Source organism: Chelonia mydas, chromosome 7 (assembly GCF_015237465.2).
Source record: "Chelonia mydas isolate rCheMyd1 chromosome 7, rCheMyd1.pri.v2, whole genome shotgun sequence".
Taxonomy (NCBI): Eukaryota; Metazoa; Chordata; order Testudines; family Cheloniidae; genus Chelonia; species Chelonia mydas.
Window position 1 is genome coordinate 34273747 of NC_057853.1, and position 20311 is coordinate 34294057.

The window sequence follows — 20311 nt, forward strand, 5'->3', positions numbered from 1 at the left end:
GGAGTAGTCCCATTGACTTCAGTAGGACCAGAGCAATTACTCATGTAAGATATGTGTTGGCAGGAACGGGCCAGATTTTTGAAAGTATTTAGTGCCTAAAGACTTAGAAAGATGCCTAATGGTATTTTCAAAAGGGACTAGGCACCTATCTACATCTTTAGGCACCTAAGTACTTTTTAAATCTGGCCCTTAGATGGTTTTTGCCTATTGTTTATGTGTGAAAGACAACAGGGGAGAAAACAACCACCTTAAAAAAACAAAAGCAGGGAGATATGAACATATCCACAAAAACCAGCAAAGGGACTGTGGGAGATGTGTAGTGTCTGATGCTACTGTTTACTCATTAAGTTGATTAGACTTCAAGTTCATTATGTCCTTTTTATATTAAGGTTGAAAATACTGAGTTTCTGAAACAGAGATTTTAAAATTGGCTACTAACTATGGCCCTGATATTGTAAGTACGTGAGTTGTCTCACTGAAATCCATGGATTTACTCACATGTACAAAGTTACTCACAGGCATAAGAGTTTGCAGGGCAGAGGCCTTTATGTATTAATTTAGTTCAACAAAAATATGCTAATGAACCTTACCATTGGGTTACTATTCATGGCGGTAGCTGAGGTGGCAGAACTGGAACCCTTCTATTCTAGAAAACAAAAACTTGTCTGCAAGTTTTGGAAATAGGTTCTGTAAGAAAAGGCAATAATTACTTGTATTTTTATGTTAAATAGCCGTATTACTGGTAATTACTTGGGGGATACTCTTTAGACATCTTATTCTCTCATTTCTTTTACTCAGTGCAATTCTTTTCTAGCAGCCAGAATGTTAAAACTCATCCGTTTTTCTCTCCCTCGTTCTCGGGCAAATACTCTGCACAACACCCAGTTTGAACAACATCCGAGTGCCAGGGAGACTTCCCAGGTAGCAGAGATGAGAGGGGAAGGAATCTTCTTCCACTGAAGGCAGAGTGACAGCAAAGCCAGTCATGGGACTTAGAGGAGTAGCTTCCATTGCCTGTATGGTCCTTCTTTCCCCACAACAGACATAGGGGTGGAACCACCAACCTCTTTCCTTAGTCACATGCACTGTTCCTGCTGCAGACTGATAGTTGTAAGTAGGGAGTCCTCTTGCCCCCCTGTGCATAGGTGACAACTCTGTGGGGAAAATTAGCGGGTGTTCTGCACCCACTGGCAGCCAAGCTCCCCCCCCTTGCCGCCTTCTTCCCCCTTCCCGAGCACGCCACATCCCTGCTCCTCCCCCTCCCAGTGCTTCCCCTGCCCAACAGATGTTTGGTGGCGCTTAGGACTTTCTGGGAGGGAGAGGGAGGAGGAGGAGCAGGGACATGGTGTGCTCGGGGAGGAGGTGGAGAAGAGGCAGGGCAGGGGCGGGGACCTGGGGGAAGGGGGTGCAAAGAGGGGGCTAGGGTGGGAAAAGGTCGGGCGGGGCGGGGTGGGGGTCGAGCACCCACCGGGCAGAGGGGAAGTCGGCCCCTATGCCCCTGTACAGTCTCTCTCAATCTTGGTTCCCCCTACTCTTCCCCTCTCCCTCCCCCCCCCCCGCCCCGATGGCACAAAGTAATCACACCACTTCCTCTGCAAGAGAATGGTCTCTCTGCACTAGTGGAGTACTAGACAGGATTTGTCCTATGAAGTGTAAGCCAGACTTTTCGTGCTACATGGTTTTGCTGTTGCTAACTTCAGTAACTTGGATGTATTGAAGAGTATGGAGTGGGAGAGTGACAGGCAGCGTCTCACTGGATCATTATCCTAAATGGATCCATGCATTAGAGTATTTAGATTCATATATTTGGAACATGCAACATTTTGTGGCTGTTACTGAGAAATAGCATTGAGAAGCTTCAAGAGATGCTTTCTCAACGCCTAATGAAAGCTGTGGTGCTATAAAATGAAAAAAAAATGCTGCTTACAAAAAATAGTGTCTAAAAGAATACTTGAAGTTCTGCTCAAGTTTTTAGTTTCTTCAACAATTAATTTGTTAATAATCCAATTCTATAACAAAAATAACTGGAGAATAAAGAGCTATATTTTGTAGTTTTTAAAAAAGACTCTGTAGGCATAAACACATTGAATAAATAATTTCAGAGTAACGGTATAAATGAAAAGAGGGAGTTAGTCTCTGCAGTGACATGAAGCTAAAAAATTATTCATTTTGGCAAAGTAGTAAGAAAAGTCTTATCAGCAAGAGAAACTGGGCAGTGAAACAGACTTGCCAAGAAGGTGGCTGAACGTCATCAGGGCAGATATTTGAGAACTGGTTCAATAAGACATTAGTAAGTGGTGGAATTAGCCCTGCAAAATGCTCAATGTAAATTTAAATGAACTCGATGGTTATTTCACTCTTGACCATTCTAGTTCAATTCCAGATGACTGCTACTCATCTGTTATCAAATACATATTGCCAAAAATCATATAACCCATGCTCTGTCAGTTTATTAATCAAAGATAAATCAGCACAATACAGAAAGGAATATACATTACCCAGTCTGGGGAACAGCTTTGTACAATCACAGCTTTCATCTCCAGTCTGTGTCTGTTTCAAAGTCTGAACGCAATTCTACTTTATACATATAAACACATACCCTTGTTTATAAAAAATAAAAGATTCCACAAATTTCACTCTATTACCAGACCTTACACATCTTCTTTTATTTAGCCCCATCCATGTTTTGCAAGACATAGAGACATCTATACCAACCAAACCGTGTACAGATAATCATCCATACCTGGCAGATGGTGTATATTTTGCGAGCCTCAGAGCGTATATTTTCTTTTCTGACAGATTCTACATGTACAAAGAACAGAGATTTTAACAGTTTAACTACTAGTAGTTTTCCACAGGAAGCTTAATGAGTACAGTTCATAGTTCTACAACTTTGTATAAACACAAACCATTCCAATAATGATACATTTTACTTGTTTAGTATTAGCTACTTAGTTTAATTGCATTACACACCTTATCCAGTTACCCTTGCAGTTGCTGAAATAAAGCAGTTTACATATTTTAATTAATACATTTGTTTGTGAGAGTTGATTTCACAGTCTAAAGTAAAATTCTATTCCTTATGTAGTGAAAGTACCACCTGCAGTCTCAGCTCTATAGGATACGTCTACACTGCATATAGGAGCAAGCCTCCCAGTCTGGATCCACAGACTTGTGTTTGTGGGAGCTCATGCTAGTGCACTAAAAATAGCTGGGTAGATGATACAGCTTGGGCGCCCAAGCTTGTGTGGGTGGGTGGGCGGGCATGAGAGCCCAGGCTCCAGCTTGAGTTGCAATGTCTACGCAGCTATTTTTAGTATGCTAGTGTGAGCCCCGCAAATACAAGTCTGGTCTGGACCTGGGCTGGGAAGTTCATTCCTTGATGCAGTGCAGACATACCGCCAATTTCTCAAGGAGTACTTTTCCACTTCACCTTTGGTCTAGCCCTATAGAGCATAAAGGGGTTTTGGTTCAGTTCAGTCAACAAAAGTGTAGATCAGGGATTGGCAACCTGCGGCACGCGAACCGATTTTTACTGGCATGCTGCTGCCAGCCGGGGTCCTGGCTGCCGCCCCCACTCAGCCCGCTGCCGGCCTGGGTGAGCGGAACCCCAGGCCGGCAGCGGGCTGAGCGGGGCCAGCGGCCGGGACCCCGGCTGGCAGCAGCCAGTGGATGGAACCTCAGACGGAACCCGCTGCCGGTCCGGGGTTCTGTCTGCCGGTGCAGTGGATTAAATTTCTCCCCGCAGGAATGTGCTACATGCGGAGCACCAGGATTGGCAGCCGTAAGTAGTACCCCGTAAGTAGCACATTCCTAAGGGGAGAAGTTTAATGCACTATACCTGGGTAGGGAAGGCTGTGCCTCCCAAGCAGCCAGCCCACTTCCCACCCCCTTACTGGCCCCCTCATAACACCTGACCCATCCAAACCCTCCCCCATTCCTTGTCCCCTTACCACCCCCTCCCGGGACCCCCTGTTCCCTGACTGCCCCCCTCAGAACCCTCCATCCAACCCCCCCGCTCCTTGTCTCCTGACCAACCACTCCCCGGGACCCAACCCCCCCATCCAACCCCCCTGCTCCCTGTCCCTTGACTGACCCGAACCTGTCCATACCCCCGACCCCTGACAGGCCCCCCGGGACTCCCACGCCTATCCAACCACCCCTGTTCCCCGTCCCCTTACCATGCCGCTCAGAGCATCAGGACTGGCAGCTGTAAGTAGTACACCGTAAGTAGCACGTTCCTATGGGGAACAATTTAATACGCTCCACCTGTCCCCTTATCAAAAAATACACTACAATTAACTTAAAAACTTGAAAACTTAAAAACTTTGTATTTTACAGTAATCGTTAAAAATGTATAATGTTAATAAATGCATAGGTTTGATGAAACAAAGTAGTTGTACTTATGTGCCTGTGCTTAATTTGTGTTTTCAATGATTTACCTTCTCAAAAAATCTCGTATGTCTCGCACGCCCAGAAAGGACATCTTGCACCCCAGGTAAAGAACCACTGCTCTAAACTGATAAGATCTGCATTTTAATTTAATTTTAAATGAAGCTTCTTAAACATTTTAAAGATCATGTTTACTTTACCTGCAACAATAGTTTATAGACTTACAGAGAGAGACCTTCTAAAAAACATTAAAATGTATTACTGCATGCGAAACCTTAAATTAGAGTGAATAAATAAAGACTCGGCACACCACTTCTGAAAGGTTGCCGACCCCTGGTGTAGATCAACATAGTGACCAGTGGGCAGCCAGCAAAAACTTGCGTTTCCTTTTTATTTGGGGATCCGTTTTCTTCAGGAAGGTGAGAAAATATCTTCAAAATCTATGCTGACTGGCAACATGGTACGAGCAATAAAATAATTGTCTTTGGTGCAATATTTCTCTCAGTCTTTGGTATCAGACAGTATACCACAATTCAGGAGCCATTTGCATCCTTGGGCAATACTATATTGCTGTTTCGTTCAGTTAGTCAATAGGTGTATGCTATTACTGTACTATAGTTCCATTCACTACGTTATTTATGCAGACTTAATGGCACTGTATTCTGTGGTTGATATGTTTCAGAGTAACAGCCGTGTTAGTCTGTATTCGCAAAAAGAAAAGGAGTACTTGTGGCACCTTAGAGACTAACCAGTTTATTTGAGCATAAGCTTTCGTGAGCTACAGCTCACTTCATTGGCTGCATACTGTGGAAAGTATAGAAGATCTTTTTATACACACAAAACATGAAAAAATGGGTATTTACCACTACAAAAGGTTTTCTCTCTCCCCACCCCACTCTCCTGCTGGTAATAGCTTATCTAAAGTGATCACTCTCCTTACAATGTGTATGATAATCAAGGTGGGCCATTTCCAGCACAAATCCAGGGTTTAAACAAGAACGTCTGGGGGGGTGGGGTAGGAAAAAACAAGGGGAAATAGGTTACCTTGCATAATGACTTAGCCACTCCCAGTCTCTATTCAAGCTTAAGTTAATTATATCCAATTTGCAAATGAATTCCAATTCAACAGTCTCTCGCTGGAGTCTGGTTTTGAAGTTTTTTTGTTGTAATATCGCAACTTTCAGGTGCCCGCATGGCCCCACAGTATGCCAACATTTTTATGGCTGACTTAGAACAACGCTTCCTCAGCTCTCGTCCCCTAACGCCCCTACTCTACTTGTGCTATATTGATGACATCTTCATCATCTGGACCCATGGAAAAGAAGCCCTTGAGGAATTCCACCATGATTTCAACAATTTCCATCCCACCATCAACCTCAGCCTGGTCCAGTCCACACAAGAGATCCACTTCCTGGACACTACAGTGCTAATAAACGATGGTCACATAAACACCACCCTATACCGGAAACCTACTGACCGCTATTCCTACCTACATGCCTCCAGCTTTCACCCTGACCACACCACACGATCCATTGTCTACAGCCAAGCTCTGCGATACAACCGCATTTGCTCCACCCCTCAGACAGAGACAAACACCGACAAGATCTCTATCAAGCATTCTTACAACTACAATACCCACCTGCGGAAGTGAAGAAACAGATTGATAGAGCCAGAAGAGTTCCCAGAAGTCACCTACTACAGGACAGGCCTAACAAAGAAAATAACAGAACACCACTAGCCATCACCTTCAGCCCCCAACTAAAACCCCTCCAACGCATTATTAAGGATCTACAACCTATCCTGAAGGATGACCCAACACTCTCACAAATCTTGGGAGACAGGCCAGTCCTTGCCTACAGACAGTCCCCCAGCCTGAAGCAAATACTCACCAGCAACCACATACCACACAACAGAACCACTAACCCAGGAACCTATCCTTGCAACAAAGCCCGTTGCCAACTGTGCCCACATATCTATTCAGGGGAAACCATCACAGGGCCTAATACCATCAGCCACACTATCAGAGGCTCGTTCACCTGCACATCCACCAATGTGATATATGCCATCATGTGCCAGCAATGCCCCTCTGCCATGTACATTGGTCAAACTGGACAGTCTCTACGTAAAAGAATAAATGGACACAAATCAGATGTCAAGAATTATAACATTCATAAACCAGTCGGAGAATCAGTCTCTCTGGTCACGCGATTACAGACATGAAAGTTGCGATATTACAACAAAAAAACTTCAAAACCAGACTCCAGCGAGAGACTGTTGAATTGGAATTCATTTGCAAATTGGATACAATTAACTTAGGCTTGAATAGAGACTGGGAGTGGCTAAGTCATTATGCAAGGTAACCTATTTCCCCTTGTTTTTTCCTACCCCCCCCCCCCCCCCAGACGTTCTTGTTAAACCCTGGATTTGTGCTGGAAATGGCCCACCTTGATTATCATACACATTGTAAGGAGAGTGATCACTTTAGGTAAGCTATTACCAACAGGACAGTGGGTTTGTGTGTGTGGGGGGGAGTGGAAGGGGGGCAGAAAACCTGGATTTGTGCTGGAAATGGCCCAACTTGATTATCATACACATTGTAAGGAGAGTGATCACTTTAGATAAGCTATTACCAGCAGGAGAGTGGGGTGGGGGGAGAGAAAACCTTTTGTAGTGGTAAACACCCATTTTTTCATGCTTTGTGTGTATAAAAAGATCTTCTATACTTTCCACAGTATGCATCCGATGAAGTGAGCTGTAGCTCACGAAAGCTTATGCTCAAATAAATTGGTTAGTCTCTAAGGTGCCACAAGTACTCCTTTTCTTTTTGTGGTTGATATGTGGTTAAATATAAACAGATGGTAGATCACCTAAGATGCTGTTCCGTGTGTGTGTGTGTATATATATAGAGAGAGAGAGAGAGAAAGAGAGATATAAAACCATAAATCTGAGATTAAAGACCTCCTGCTTTGCTGTCATGGCAATAGAGGTGTATGTCACATGGATAATGTAGATAATCTGATTACTGTCATAGCATGATTGCCTCAAGACCTGACTTTATTAGCTCTTCAAGAGAATTAGGAACATGGCCTAAAATAACATACTGGCTGTTTATTTGTTTTTCTCTAGCATGTGCCAGGTTTGAGTGTAAAATATAATGAACAAACTGGTGAATAAGGCCTTTAAGGAATAAAACTATATTTTAAATGAAAGAAACAGAAAGTGCTAATCTCTTCCCAGAAAACACCTTCAACTTTGATCCTAGCTGCTTAAAGAAAACTGCAGCAGCTAAACAGAGAATCACAAATCCCTTATTCTCTTTCTACTCCAGTGCCATATATAAGAACCAAGTGAGCAGTTGTTACTCAAGCACTAGTTTTACTTTAGCACTGACCTTGTTTGTGTAGCAATGCAAAACAAAATCCATAACTTGAATCACTTTACTGTATATACTTACAATACTGTAATGTTAAATAGTACTTCCTGTTCCAAATCACAACACATTTCCTCACTGTGAGCCACATTTTGCCCTTGTTCCAAAAAGAGCTATTTTCGTATTTAAAGTAAATCACAATCCCACTTAACTTGTTTTAAAAAATAAATGCAGAGACTGAATATTGCTCACATTGCTGAATTCAGAATAGCTGTCATGTAGTAAATTCAGCATACTCACGTTTGAAATGAAATACTACAGCACTCCTAAAGCAAAGAAAATATTGAAGTCCATGGCACTGCTCATATGGGAAAAAGCAGTAGGATTGGTCTGGGTTCTGGAAAAGAATTTCAGGGATGCCCAATTCCTAGGCAAAAAAATTTCCTGGGCAAATCAACCAACTCTCATTGCTGTATTATTTAGAAAGAGCTCATTAGCCTTCTGCAGTTCTGTAGCTACACAATTTTTTGCAATACTGATCTTTTCTAAAAGTAAAAGAGATCCCATAAAACTTAACTGAAGTTAATTCTTAAAAAAATATGAAATAGTTTTGGAAAACACACCTCCTGAGTACTTCTGCCAATTTTTGCGGTTTTACCACCACATCTTTGTTTTTTATTAATTTATTTTACCGTATTGTATAAATGATCCACACAAAATTGAATGTATGGAAAATGTGAATGCACAAAGTACTGTTATATGCACTCCCCTCAAACAAAAAAAATACATATTTTCCTTTAACCTCATTCAGTTACTGTACTCTCATATGTTAATTGTAACAAAAGCAAGTACAAATTTTCAGACAGAAAACTTTCACAAGTACGATTAACTTGACAGTGTCCCTGTGGCATGCATCTGGAAAATACACTGTTTGTTTTCTGTTGTCCTTTTGTGTATGGGCGAGTTTAGAAACTATTTTGTATGCAAATTTGTGCTGTTTATCCAGCATCTCAAGAGAATTATTTTAATTGTTAAATGTATTGTTCAAACAGCTGCAGCAGAAATAATTGCGAGAATCAGTAGCTTGAGTAGTTAAGTAGCCTTCTAGCTTGTGGTTAAATAGCTCTAATAGTAAGATCTCCTATTGTGATGAGCAGTTTCAGTGCCTGCATCACAGCTAGATATTCCCATTATGGACTATGAACAAGAGTTCTAATGAATCAAAATGTGTTGAAGAACTAAGACCTAGTAAGTGTTAAATGAATCCAATCCTAACAGAAATAATATTAAAAAAAATAAATTTAATGTATTTAGTAAAGGTACAAGAATAAAGTGATCAGATTGTCATTAGCATTTGACACACACATTTATTTTGTCCCTGGCAATTAAGTATCAAAACACTATGTTAAAAGAGAATGTTGTAGGTTGTGAAGTCAAGCACCTGAAAGGTAGAAATGCCAGATTTATGGTTGCCCTTGCAGCCTTAATTCTAACCCCTTGTTTTTCCGTTCTGTGCACTGAGTAAGGCAAAGGTCCTGTGGAAAAAATATGTGATCAAATCGTTAAAACTGGATCATAATGGGCTCACTATAGCTGTATGCAGTGGGTCCTTGTCTGGCTGGCAGGAGTGGAAGCCTTTTTGGGCTCCCTCTGCAACTGGTACCAGAGAAGGAGGAAAAGGGAAAGTTTATCTGATGGAGCAGGAAGTGGCTGGACCAGGTGTGTAGAGTAACTACCCTTTCAGCTGACTGGAAGAGTAGGGTGGGTATTTATACCCTGGACAGTCTGGAGAAGCCTTCTTTCACCTTGATTGGTCTGGCAGCATCCATCCTGCCACCCATGGAATCTGAAAAAGGACCGGGTTTCTTCTTGATCCATTGTGGCCATTATGCTAGTTGCCCTTTTCCTTGGGGGCGGGGAAGGAATTTTTCCCTCGCTGCCAGATTGACCAAGATAGGGTGTTTTTTTCCACCTTCCTACAGCAGGTTTGGGACCCGGTAGGGTGGGGCATGGGTTTAGGTTACAATATCACAACTTGCTATGTAAAATTTGGGGCAAATATCCAGTGCAGGTGCTCGTTATGGAAAGGCCATGGTTATCGGATCAAATGGATTGGAAGGGGATTTAGAGGAATGCAGCCCTTAAGGGAGCTGAGGAAGAGGGTTTGGGGTTCCTACATCTGGTCCAATGAAGAGCCAACTCCCCTCCTTTTCTAGCCCCCTTAACCCTCATGTGAGGGGAGGGCAGTGGGGGCCCAGCAATGGGATGCCTGGAATCAGGTTGGGAAGGGACAGGGCTGACAGCAGCCCTCAAAATTAGGTGGAAATTATTAAGGAAATGATGACCAGCTGCAGCGTACAACTTCTTGTTGGATCCTCCGGATATTTTAAGTGAATAAAGTTACAGCCTAATTAAACCATGTCCATTGCCTCCTGTCTTTCTTCTGGCATAGCCGGACAATGCATACTCAGAAGGGGCATAGTTAAGACTATATGAGCAGCCATAAGTCTGGTGTTTCCTAATTTTCAAGTGCTTGACTTAGCAACCTAAATTATGTTCTTTTAACAGTTTTTTGGATGTAATTTCCTATGGTATTGTTTTTGTTAGAGGAAAAAGGTAAAAAAAAATTATATTATGTACAACTCAACCATCATGCACCATCATCTGATGTGAACCCTGCCCATCAGCATTGCAGTGCAGACTTTGGCCACTTGAGTTACAGGACAGATTGTAGTAGGTGGCAGCAGCAGGAGGGGGGAGGTGGTCGGCTGGCTCCATATGCTGGGTCCAGGGGTGATGCAGGAGAGTCTGACCCAGCCCAGCAATCATTCCTTCCTCCCACCACAGCGGTACCTCCAGCGTGGAGAATGGGATGGCCAGAGGGGATAACATGGGGAGTCCAATCTGGCTGTCCCTCTTCCCCTATGGGGAGGTTGGGGAACTCTTGCCCCCAAATCATGCCCTCGGGATGGGGAATGGGATGTCTTGGCCCTGTGCTGGATCAGTGGAGCCCAGCCTGGCTTGACTCGGCTGTCTCCCCCTTCCCTCCGTCCTGCCACTACAGCTGCTCTGGCAGCTCCCAGGCATTCCGAGTGCAGCATGTGGTGGTGGCGATGCTGTTGCTTTAAACGATGGATAGCATAAACCTAAATCTTTAGAATGTTTGTGTGTTCAATTATGATTTTGGCAGACTGCCAGAATTTTCCTGAGGAATGCAAGTGAGAAGGGAGAGGGTGATTTTTTTTAAAATAGTTTATAACTCAACTGAACCTGAATGGAATTTCATGAGACAAATAAAAGGCATTTCTTTAGCCTGCGGGCTTTCCCCTTGCTGAATTCCAGAGACCCATTGCAAACAGTGAAAATGTTAGAGCGTCTGAAAAAAGGGCACAAGCATCTCTTAAAATGGAAAGTGATGGGCTACCTAAATATAGGTGCTGCTGTCAGCTACCCATGTAATGAAGGAATTTGCTGCTAAAATAACAAAGTCAAGTGTCAGCATTGAAAACATTTCAGATACAGGTAATCCTAACTTTTTTCTTCCTTATAATGCAATGCACTTCTTGGCATCCTTGAAGATTCTAAAGGCTCTTTCTTTGTTAAGGTGCTTTCACTTACATGGAGTTATACTGTGCCTGATTCTCATTGTCCTGGACACACAGAAAAAAAGAGAAGATGTGGCTTAAGTAGGCTGCGACTGTATTAACTCATCTGGGAAGTAACTGGCGGTAATCCATGCAATACTTCCTTCCTTAATCACTTCCACCTGGTAGAGGGCTGCCATCAGCCCTCCACAGCTGGTTGTTGCTGGCATCCCACTGCCCTCCCCTTGTACGAGAGTTAAGGGGCAGGGGAAAGAGGTTGTCTCCTTGCTGGAGTAGACATTAGGAGCCCCATCTGTGTTCCCTAGCTTTCTTACGGGATGCTTCCCCATTAGGTCCACTTCCAGTTTTGGTTTATCAGGGAACCAGACCCGCTATGGAATGACTACCTGCACTGGACTCCTGCTTACACAGGCACCAGCAATTAGCGTGACTGCCTCCCCCCCGCCAACCTGGTTCCCAGATGAATGGTAATTTCCTCTCTCATGTTGGCCAGAAATACATCCTCTCCTCATCTGGATAGGTCTACCCCATTGTCACTGAATAACAGACGTAACCAATATATTTTCGTGGGTAATTGCCAATCCTCCCCATTCCCCCCTTAAAGGATCTACTACCCATTTTTTCCCATACGTCCAGACAAAGCACAGCCACCTTGAGATTGCAGGGGTTGCATTTGCACTAAAGCCATTTTACACTGCTCTGTCATTAAAGGGACCTTAAAATGGGTGTAAATGTAACTTATGCCCACTCTAAAGACCCTTAACAATGCCCGAGCAGTGTAAAATGGCTTTAGTGTAAATGAGAACCGGGCCTATTATCTTCATTGGGGATACTTCTGATTTACTTCATCATGAAATCAGACAGTGCTACATTTGAACTGATAAATGCGCAGTGAGGATGTTTTAAAAGTCATTTGAATTTTTAAAAAACATACAAAAATATGCATAAATTAAACAGTGGGCAAGGAAAATCAAGCAATTAACGCCTTACAAACACACAGCCTTGGACTGCTGCAGCACCTCACCCCCATAACACCCTCTTAGTAAATTTCCTGTACCTTGAGGCAGGTTGCTTAGTGCTGTTGAATCCTAAAAATATTGTTGCAGAATTTGGTACTCAGCCTTGTCTGCATGGGAAAGTTTTACCTGTTTTACTGATATAACCTCCTCTGTGGATGCTCTTATTCTTGATTAAAAGTGCTTTTTTATTTGTTTAAACCACTTCCTAGGACACATAAGCTAAATGGGAAAAAGATACTCCGAAACTGAGATAAGAGTGTTCCTATGGGAGTTTATACCCATATAACTGTATCGGTTTAAATTCACAGTTTAGGTTATACCAAAAGGCCCTGCTCCACGTTGGCAAGATCTCAGATACCAGACTTCTAAGTGGAGCAGTGTCCCACAAAATATGGTTTCCATAATTGCCAACATGTCAAAAATAACCTGAGATTTTGAGGCCCATCACCTGATTTGTATGCTTCATTATGGTGATTACACATGCTATTGTAGATAACTGCACACATTCATGGGTGTCTCTTGAAAAAATACAAAGTAATCTAAAATTGTAAATATGAAGTTTCCAGTCCAGAAACAGTGCTGCCACAATGATTTCATTAGCTTCTCCTGGAAAAAAAAGCATTCTTGCAAAATTTCTGTTCTACAATCCCGTGTTTACTCTAGAGAGTTTGAAATCAAGATGGCAGTGCATTGAATATTCTAGGACCTTTGTTGAATGACTCATATTCGTATAAAGGATCCAGCCCTGAAGTCCATATTCAGCAGAACTCAAAACTAAAACTGCAGGATGTATGAGCTTGAATTTTCTGGGACAGTGTGTCACTTCCTGCAGTTTAAATCCACTGTGTAACAGTGAGTACTATAGCCAATATCTAACTGCCCAAGGCTTCTGTCTTACTCTATACTGCATGTAACTTGCTCAGCTATATCTTTATAAAGCGTAGCTACCCTCCAGTGATTTTTTTAAGTCTCTCCTGATATATGTACAATAAACATGTTTCTGTTTCAACAGGTACTGCCATGGCTGCAGGGGTCTTGCTGCAAAATGAATTGCCTTATTGTTCATTGGTAAAGAGCAGTGCATATCTTGCAACTATGAGTTCAGGTAATCATTTTCTTTAATATGCCCTTTAAAAGAAAGTTTAGATGAGTTTTGAAGAGGAATCATCTCTAAAAAATAAAAGCCATATACATCTGTTATAGCTAGGTTGTGGGGATAATGTGTGTGTATATGCAGTACAAATAATTCATTGTGTTACTCAAACATCGCTATGACTAGTAACCACCTTGACATGTTTCCCTTGCCTTTAGCTTTCTGTTTCTGTTAGGTTATAAATTCTTATGGACAAGAACTGTGCCATCTTTTGTGTTTGGGAAGTGCTTAGACATTGTGGGGTGCCACAGAAAACAAATAATAAAAAAATAACAATTTTTACAGGCAATAATTATGATTCACCACTTCGGCTGACTACCTTCAAATGGCACTGAAGTCAATGAGAGAATAATGGCATTCAGCATTTTGCCTCCCTCAGTCTCACCAACGGCTGGCTCCACTATAACTTCCTTAAATTTGACATATCTAGAAGAAAAATGTTACTGACTTATGAAGATCCATACGGAATTACATCTAAGGAGGCAAAATAACTAATGAGCAAAAGTTCGATATATATTCACTGGCTGTAGCCAGCATTTGAACCATCTCTCAAAAAAACCCCAAAAAAAACAAAACCTTAATCACAAATGATACTTAAACCTCAGCACCCAAGAATTATCCAAACAAAAATAACTCCTAAAATTCCAAACATCAAGACAATTGTAAAGCCTTGGCAACAGAGTCAGAAGTTAAACTAAAAAAAGCCTATAATCACCCCATAACAGACACCCCAAAAACTTGCCTTAGCAGCCCTTCAGGTCTAGAAATCCACTTAATTCAAAGTGCAAGTTTTTCTTTTTGAAACTAATAGTGACATGTCAGGTTTAAAAAAAGGGTTCGTAGGTAGCAGCAGCCCAGTGGGGTGAGGGAAGTGCTATTTTATAATCCTCAATTAGCATGTGATTGGTTGAGGAGAGCATGGCTTGGTAGCAGACACTCATGGGCAACAGCCATGAAGCAGGCTTTAATACTTCCTCTCCCTCCTGACATCAACATTAGGGTTGGAACAGGGTAGCAAAAGCTGTTGGACAACAGCAGCACCCAATGGAGATTTTAGATGTTCCTTTTCTTCCCTCCTGCCGTCACTGGCAAGTGGTAGGGCTGGGAGCAGCACCAAACCTCTCCGTGTGCCCTTACTAGCCAAGTGGCACGTCTGTTCAAAATCTAGTAACGTCCTTCCTGTCTGCACCTAGAAGAAAGAGATCATTGCCTGAGGTTTTTAAACTGGAAAAAGCCACTTTTAACTTAACCGGTTTTGTCATGCTAGTTCCACTTCAAGAAGTATCGATTTCCCGTGGTATACGTACACAAGTCCCAATGACATCAGATGGAAATCGCATGCCCAGATTGAGGGTAGAACATGGCCTTAAGAGAGGGCAACAGGCGTAACATGCTTATTGGGTCAGGTTATACTGATTTTTCTTCTATCTTTTCTTTTCTCTACCCTGCTCGTCAAGATCTATAAATTGCACTCTAACAGAGAACTGACAAGATGACTATTATTTTTAATGGTTTTTACAGTCCTTACCCCATGCAAGTGATGGTTTGGCCCTGTGATTTTGAGAGTGCTGTAATCTTTCTGGCCAGCTCAATCTCCCTCTTTAGCATGGAAGCAAAGAGGGAGGCAGCTCATAGCCTGATACCTACCTCTTGAAACTTAGAGCAATCAAATTATATGGCTACTTCTCCCAATAGTCTGTTTTACCTCAACCCAGTAGAACCAAGAGCTTTGGTTAATAAAAAGCTCTGCTCTGAAAAAATAAACCTTTTGTTTTCAATAACAAATTGTGTTTTGTTAGTGGATATGAATGGTCCACGAGTGAGCAGTCTGCAATTCATCATGTACCTAACAATTTCAATAGCAACACACTAATCCCAGGTTTCAGAGTAGCAGCCATGTTAGTGTGTATTCGCAAAAAGAAAAGGAGTACTTGTGGCACCTTAGAGACTAACAAATTTATTTGAGCATAAGCTTTCGTGAGCTACAGCTCACGTCATCGGATGCATTCAGTGGAAAATACAGTGTGGAGATTTATATACATAGTCCGATGACGTGAGCTGTAGCTCACGAAAGCTTATGCTCAAATAAATTTGTTAGTCTTTAAGGTGCCACAAGTACTCCTTTTCTTTTTACACTAATCCCAATCATTACAGAACTAACCATGCATTCTGGAGCAGCTAAGTGGAGGGGAAAAGGTAGTAATGGACTTCAAACTAATTAGTGGGGGAGTACAGTGTATTTACTTACAGATTTATAGGAAAGCAGTGCCCCAAACTACATTTTGATTGTATTTCAGTATATAATATACTGTGTAGTATGTTTTGAATGTACAATAATTATAATTTACTAAAATACTCATTTTGTTCATGGAAAATAGTCCCAGTCCAGTTGCAGAGTTATCTACTTGAAATGCAACTATTCTCATCAGCAGTGGAACAGTTTGTCCCAAGCAGAATCAATTCATATAGAATGTAGCTGCCACAAGGGTAGCTGGCATCAGTGGGTTCATTGTTTGTTACTATGGAGACCGCTCAGCCTATCCTGAATAGCTGTTAGATCATACAGAAAGATACACATCTCTGTGTAACTTCAGCATTGAGCAAGTTGGATTTCAGATCCAGTTTGTTTTCTACGGCATTTGTAAAGTGTTGCAAGGGGGTGATCGATCATGGAGGGTTCACCCAGGAGGCGCTCAGCTGTGAATATTTTTAGCAACTTTTTTCAGGGTCGGAGGCATTCTTCCTCTGATCCCCTTCTCCGCATACTCCAAAGGCGCCGGAGCTCAGTTGTAGAGGTCCTCTCATCATCCACACACCGCGTTATGGTGGCCATATCATCTGTAAGCCCTGCAGAGCTGAATGCAACTTTTCCCGAGAAAAAAAGTGAAGTATTTTTAGATTATTGCCAAAAATCATACTTGGGTTTTATAGCAATGTATTATATAACGTGTACTAAAGATGTATAATCTTGTTCAGATGTTTAGATGTACATAAATACATATGAAATATTTCAAAATCATTTGATAGTGGTTATTGTTTTATTATATATAATTGTATTTACTGATATCTTACTCAGGGCTTAATTTGTACTTTATTTTTAACTTGTAGAGCATTTCAGTTTAACACCTTGGTTTCAGAAAATAATTAAAGCAAAAGATAGCTTAATATGTATTTGTGCAGGCATGCTGTACATTTCTAGATAAAAGGTTACCGTGACATTTCCTTCATAATGGAGGATATCACATACCTATAATTTCATGAAGAAGGAAACCAAGTTGATGTCATGAATAACAGCGCTAATATAAGCAAATAATGGTATTTTTATTGAGAGTCCTTGCTGCTTAAATCTCTTGAAAAATCTTTAATATACTATATTTTTGTAATTGAATCATTTAAAACTTTGCTATATTATATTTTAGGGTAGTGATGATAGTTTGCTAACCTTATTTATTCTGTTTTTCCATGTGTTGTAGGAAATTCAAGGCGTCCAACTGCAAAATATACTAAGGTAGGGGAACGCCTTCGCCATGTCATTCCTGGACATATGCAATGTTCGATGGCATGTGGTGGACGTGCTTGCAAGTATGAAAACCCAGCTCGATGGAGTGACCAAGAGCAAGCCATTAAAGGACTTTACTCTTCCTGGTAATATGCAGCACTCAATTTCACTAAGCTTAATTGTATTAGCTACGTTAGAGAATTAGGGTAATAGATTTATATTGCATTTTTCTACCAAATATAGACTGCCAAGTTAAGTACAGTATGTACTGGAATAAAAGGTCAGTTAAAAATTAATACTTAGCAGTAAGCCATAAAGGCCTTCATACAAAGCCCATTGAAGTCAATGAAAGACACGCATTGTCTTCAGTGGGCTTTGGTTCAGATCCAAAATAATAAATGCCTGTTTACAGATTACATGAACGTTCTAAACTACAGAAGTTTTTCCTTGAAATTTAAATACAGCTAAATTAAAATATGTTCATTGGTTTAGATTAAAATGAGTGAAAACATGTTATTGAAGATAAAATAATATTAGGTATTGAGCCAATGAAAGCATTTTTTCCATCCTATATGGTCACTGGAATGTATTTTTAAATTAATATTGACATTTTGTAAAAATGAGTTAAGAAGAAACATGTAAAATGTCTCTGAATAGGAATACAGAAATTGTGATCTGGGTAGCCATTATCTACCTAAGTTTTTGTATCATGCTCATCACCACGGTATCTGAGCACCTCTAATAATGGTATTTTATTATATAACTTACCCGATAATTGTTTCAGTAGGATGTATAAAGCATGTTATCTGATGAAAGAATTTAGAAAAAAGGTATAAATGCACATTGCTAATTATAGATAGCTCCCTGAACATGAAAAAAAAAAGGTATATATTTTCATAGATTACCCATGAAATACTCACAATGAAATATCCATCCAAATTATTAATTTATTTTCTCAGGATAACAGATAACATAGTGGCCATGGCTCGACCCTCAACAGAAATTATTGAGAAGTATAACATTATTGAACAGTTTCAAAGGTAATGAATTTTATTGGTAATGAATTGCTCTAGATCTTACTGATATAATCCCTGATCCATTTTTTCCCTCCTACTTAGATTTGGATTGTTGGTAAAGGTCCTTTCATTTTAGCAATATGCAGGTAAGCCTCCATTTTGCACTTAGGAGAAACGTATGTTTTAGAAAATAAGGGTTAATGAAATTATGGCTGTGTATAATGTGACTATTCTGTTCCTTGCTTAAGGTGTGACATAAAAACAATAATTAACCTTCAGCGTCCTGGGGAGCATGCTAGCTGTGGGAATCCACTGGAACAAGAAAGTGGCTTTACCTACCTTCCTGAAGCTTTCATGGAGGATGAAAGTAAGTTCACTCCTGCTGCTTTTCCTCATTAATTATTGAGTACAGTAATGCAGATTTTGTGACACACAGCTTTTGGATTAAGAGCAGTTATATAAGGAATACTATACACAAAATATAAAAAAGCAAATTTAGCAATGTCCAACCTTCAAGAATACATTGATCCCTCTCTCATGCTACTGTTGGGTGAGGTATGTGGTTGGTGTTTTAAATTTCAGTAGAGTGAGCAGCTAGAGTAGATAGAAGACTATGCCTGGTAAAAAGATAAATGGGAACTGAGCAAAATAATGTAGAGCATATTAACTGGGCTTCAGACATGTTTGCGGGTAATGTTGCACTTTTCAAAATGTCTGTTTCTTTCTTTGATTTGAAGAGGTTTGTATCAGCAGTATCTTTATTTTTTCATACTGCACTGAGTGTATCTGCTTCCGAAAGTTAAGAGCCATTGAATTAAGATGTGCTTTTATGCCCAAACAGAATGTTACGCTTTTCCTATATATAGCTCAGTAATTTTAGTATGAATCACTCAGCTTTGTTATAACTTTTCCATTCCAGCTGAGCTTTAGTCTGAAACATCTTAACTACCTCAGCACGTCCATGAAATTCTCACAGCAAGCTCTCTCTGAAATGTGAAAATAATCTGTTTCAAACAAATATGTATAGTTAGTCCTCTTACTTTTATTCTTTCAGCATTTTCGTTTATGGCTACTCATTTCTCTTCTGCATACAGAACAAAAGATTTAACATTGTATACTAAAGAAAACAATTCTCTCTCTTTTTAGTTTATTTTTATAATTTTGGATGGAAGGATTATGGCGTGGCATCTCTCACGACGATACTGGATATGGTAAAAGTGATGGCTTTTGCCTTGCAGGAAGGGAGGGTAGCTGTTCATTGTCATGCAGGACTTGGCCGAACAGGTATGTGTGCAACTTCAAAAATTAATGTGAACTTATTTTCTGTAGGTACAAAATAATGGCAGATATAAATCATTGTAGGTTTGTTTAAATTGTATATTTATCACTCCCAGAGGAGGTATACCTGTAAAGTGATTAAACTTGCAAACAACATTTATTTGTAAAAAAATAAGAGTCTTCTGTCACAGGCAGCAAGGGGACAAAGTTAACAGATATGAGCTGTGAACCAAAGGGTTAGAGAAACTTTGAATCCATGTAACAATCTCCCAGCAGTATTGAAACTGTACAGCCTCCTCACCTAGGCAGCTGCTACTCCACATAGTCTCCAATTAAGAAAATAATTCACCTTGTGCTTTTCTGGTCTTGACGACAGTTATCTGTGGTTACCGTCCCAACTCAGACCTTTGGTCTTTGAAGCTTTTGTCTTTTGGGTGTGAGGAAGTTAAAGGTTGCACTTAACTTCTGACCCCTTCCCAAATATGTCTCTTTGCCTGGCCCCATCTCTGCAACTGCCACCATTGCTCCCTGTGGGTGTGAGGAGTTCGAAAATGATGCAACTGTGCTGCAAACACAGTTGAGAGAGAAACTGGCATTTTTTAAAATGTGGAGGGAGGCTGGGAAAAGACCTTTAACCACTCATAGATGGCATTTAACAAAGTTAATACAAGCTAAGGGGAGATTTAATTTCTTATTTAAAGGGGGGTAAAAAGCCCTAAACCTTAGATTCCCTCTGTCTTCCACTGAGTAGCCACTTCAATTTCAAATCCTCTTACATCCACAGAATGACCGCAATGGCTGACCTATATCAAAGTAATAGGAAAATGGCTAGGAAGGAGATCAGTGAAACAGCTGCAGGCCTCAAATCTTTGCAGCCGGAAGAAAAGATCTTATTTTGGAGATCTGAGATACAAACAGCTGTATATGCAAGAAATAATAAAATAGGTGGGCTTAGAAAGAAAAAAAATCCACCTGAAGT

At 40.8% G+C, this 20311-nt stretch overlaps 1 protein-coding gene across 4 annotated transcripts in view; it reads left to right on the top strand.

Annotated features, from left to right (window-relative positions):
* The window catches only part of PTPDC1 (protein tyrosine phosphatase domain containing 1), a 49632-nt gene that overhangs the window by 15160 nt on the left and 14161 nt on the right, over positions 1 to 20311 (top strand). The window contains exons 3-7 of one of the 4 annotated variants that reach the window (XM_037905029.2): positions 13399 to 13491; positions 17013 to 17184; positions 17998 to 18078; positions 18303 to 18421; positions 19201 to 19338. In XM_037905029.2, the coding sequence (XP_037760957.1) occupies positions 13407 to 13491; positions 17013 to 17184; positions 17998 to 18078; positions 18303 to 18421; positions 19201 to 19338 (595 nt within the window). In that variant the 5' untranslated portion in view covers positions 13399 to 13406. Of the gene's footprint in view, positions 1 to 13398; positions 13492 to 15690; positions 16428 to 17012; positions 17185 to 17997; positions 18079 to 18302; positions 18422 to 19200; positions 19339 to 20311 lie in introns of those variants that run through there. The other 3 variants (XR_006292272.1, XM_007056888.4, XM_043551599.1) reach the window with 3 other exon arrangements.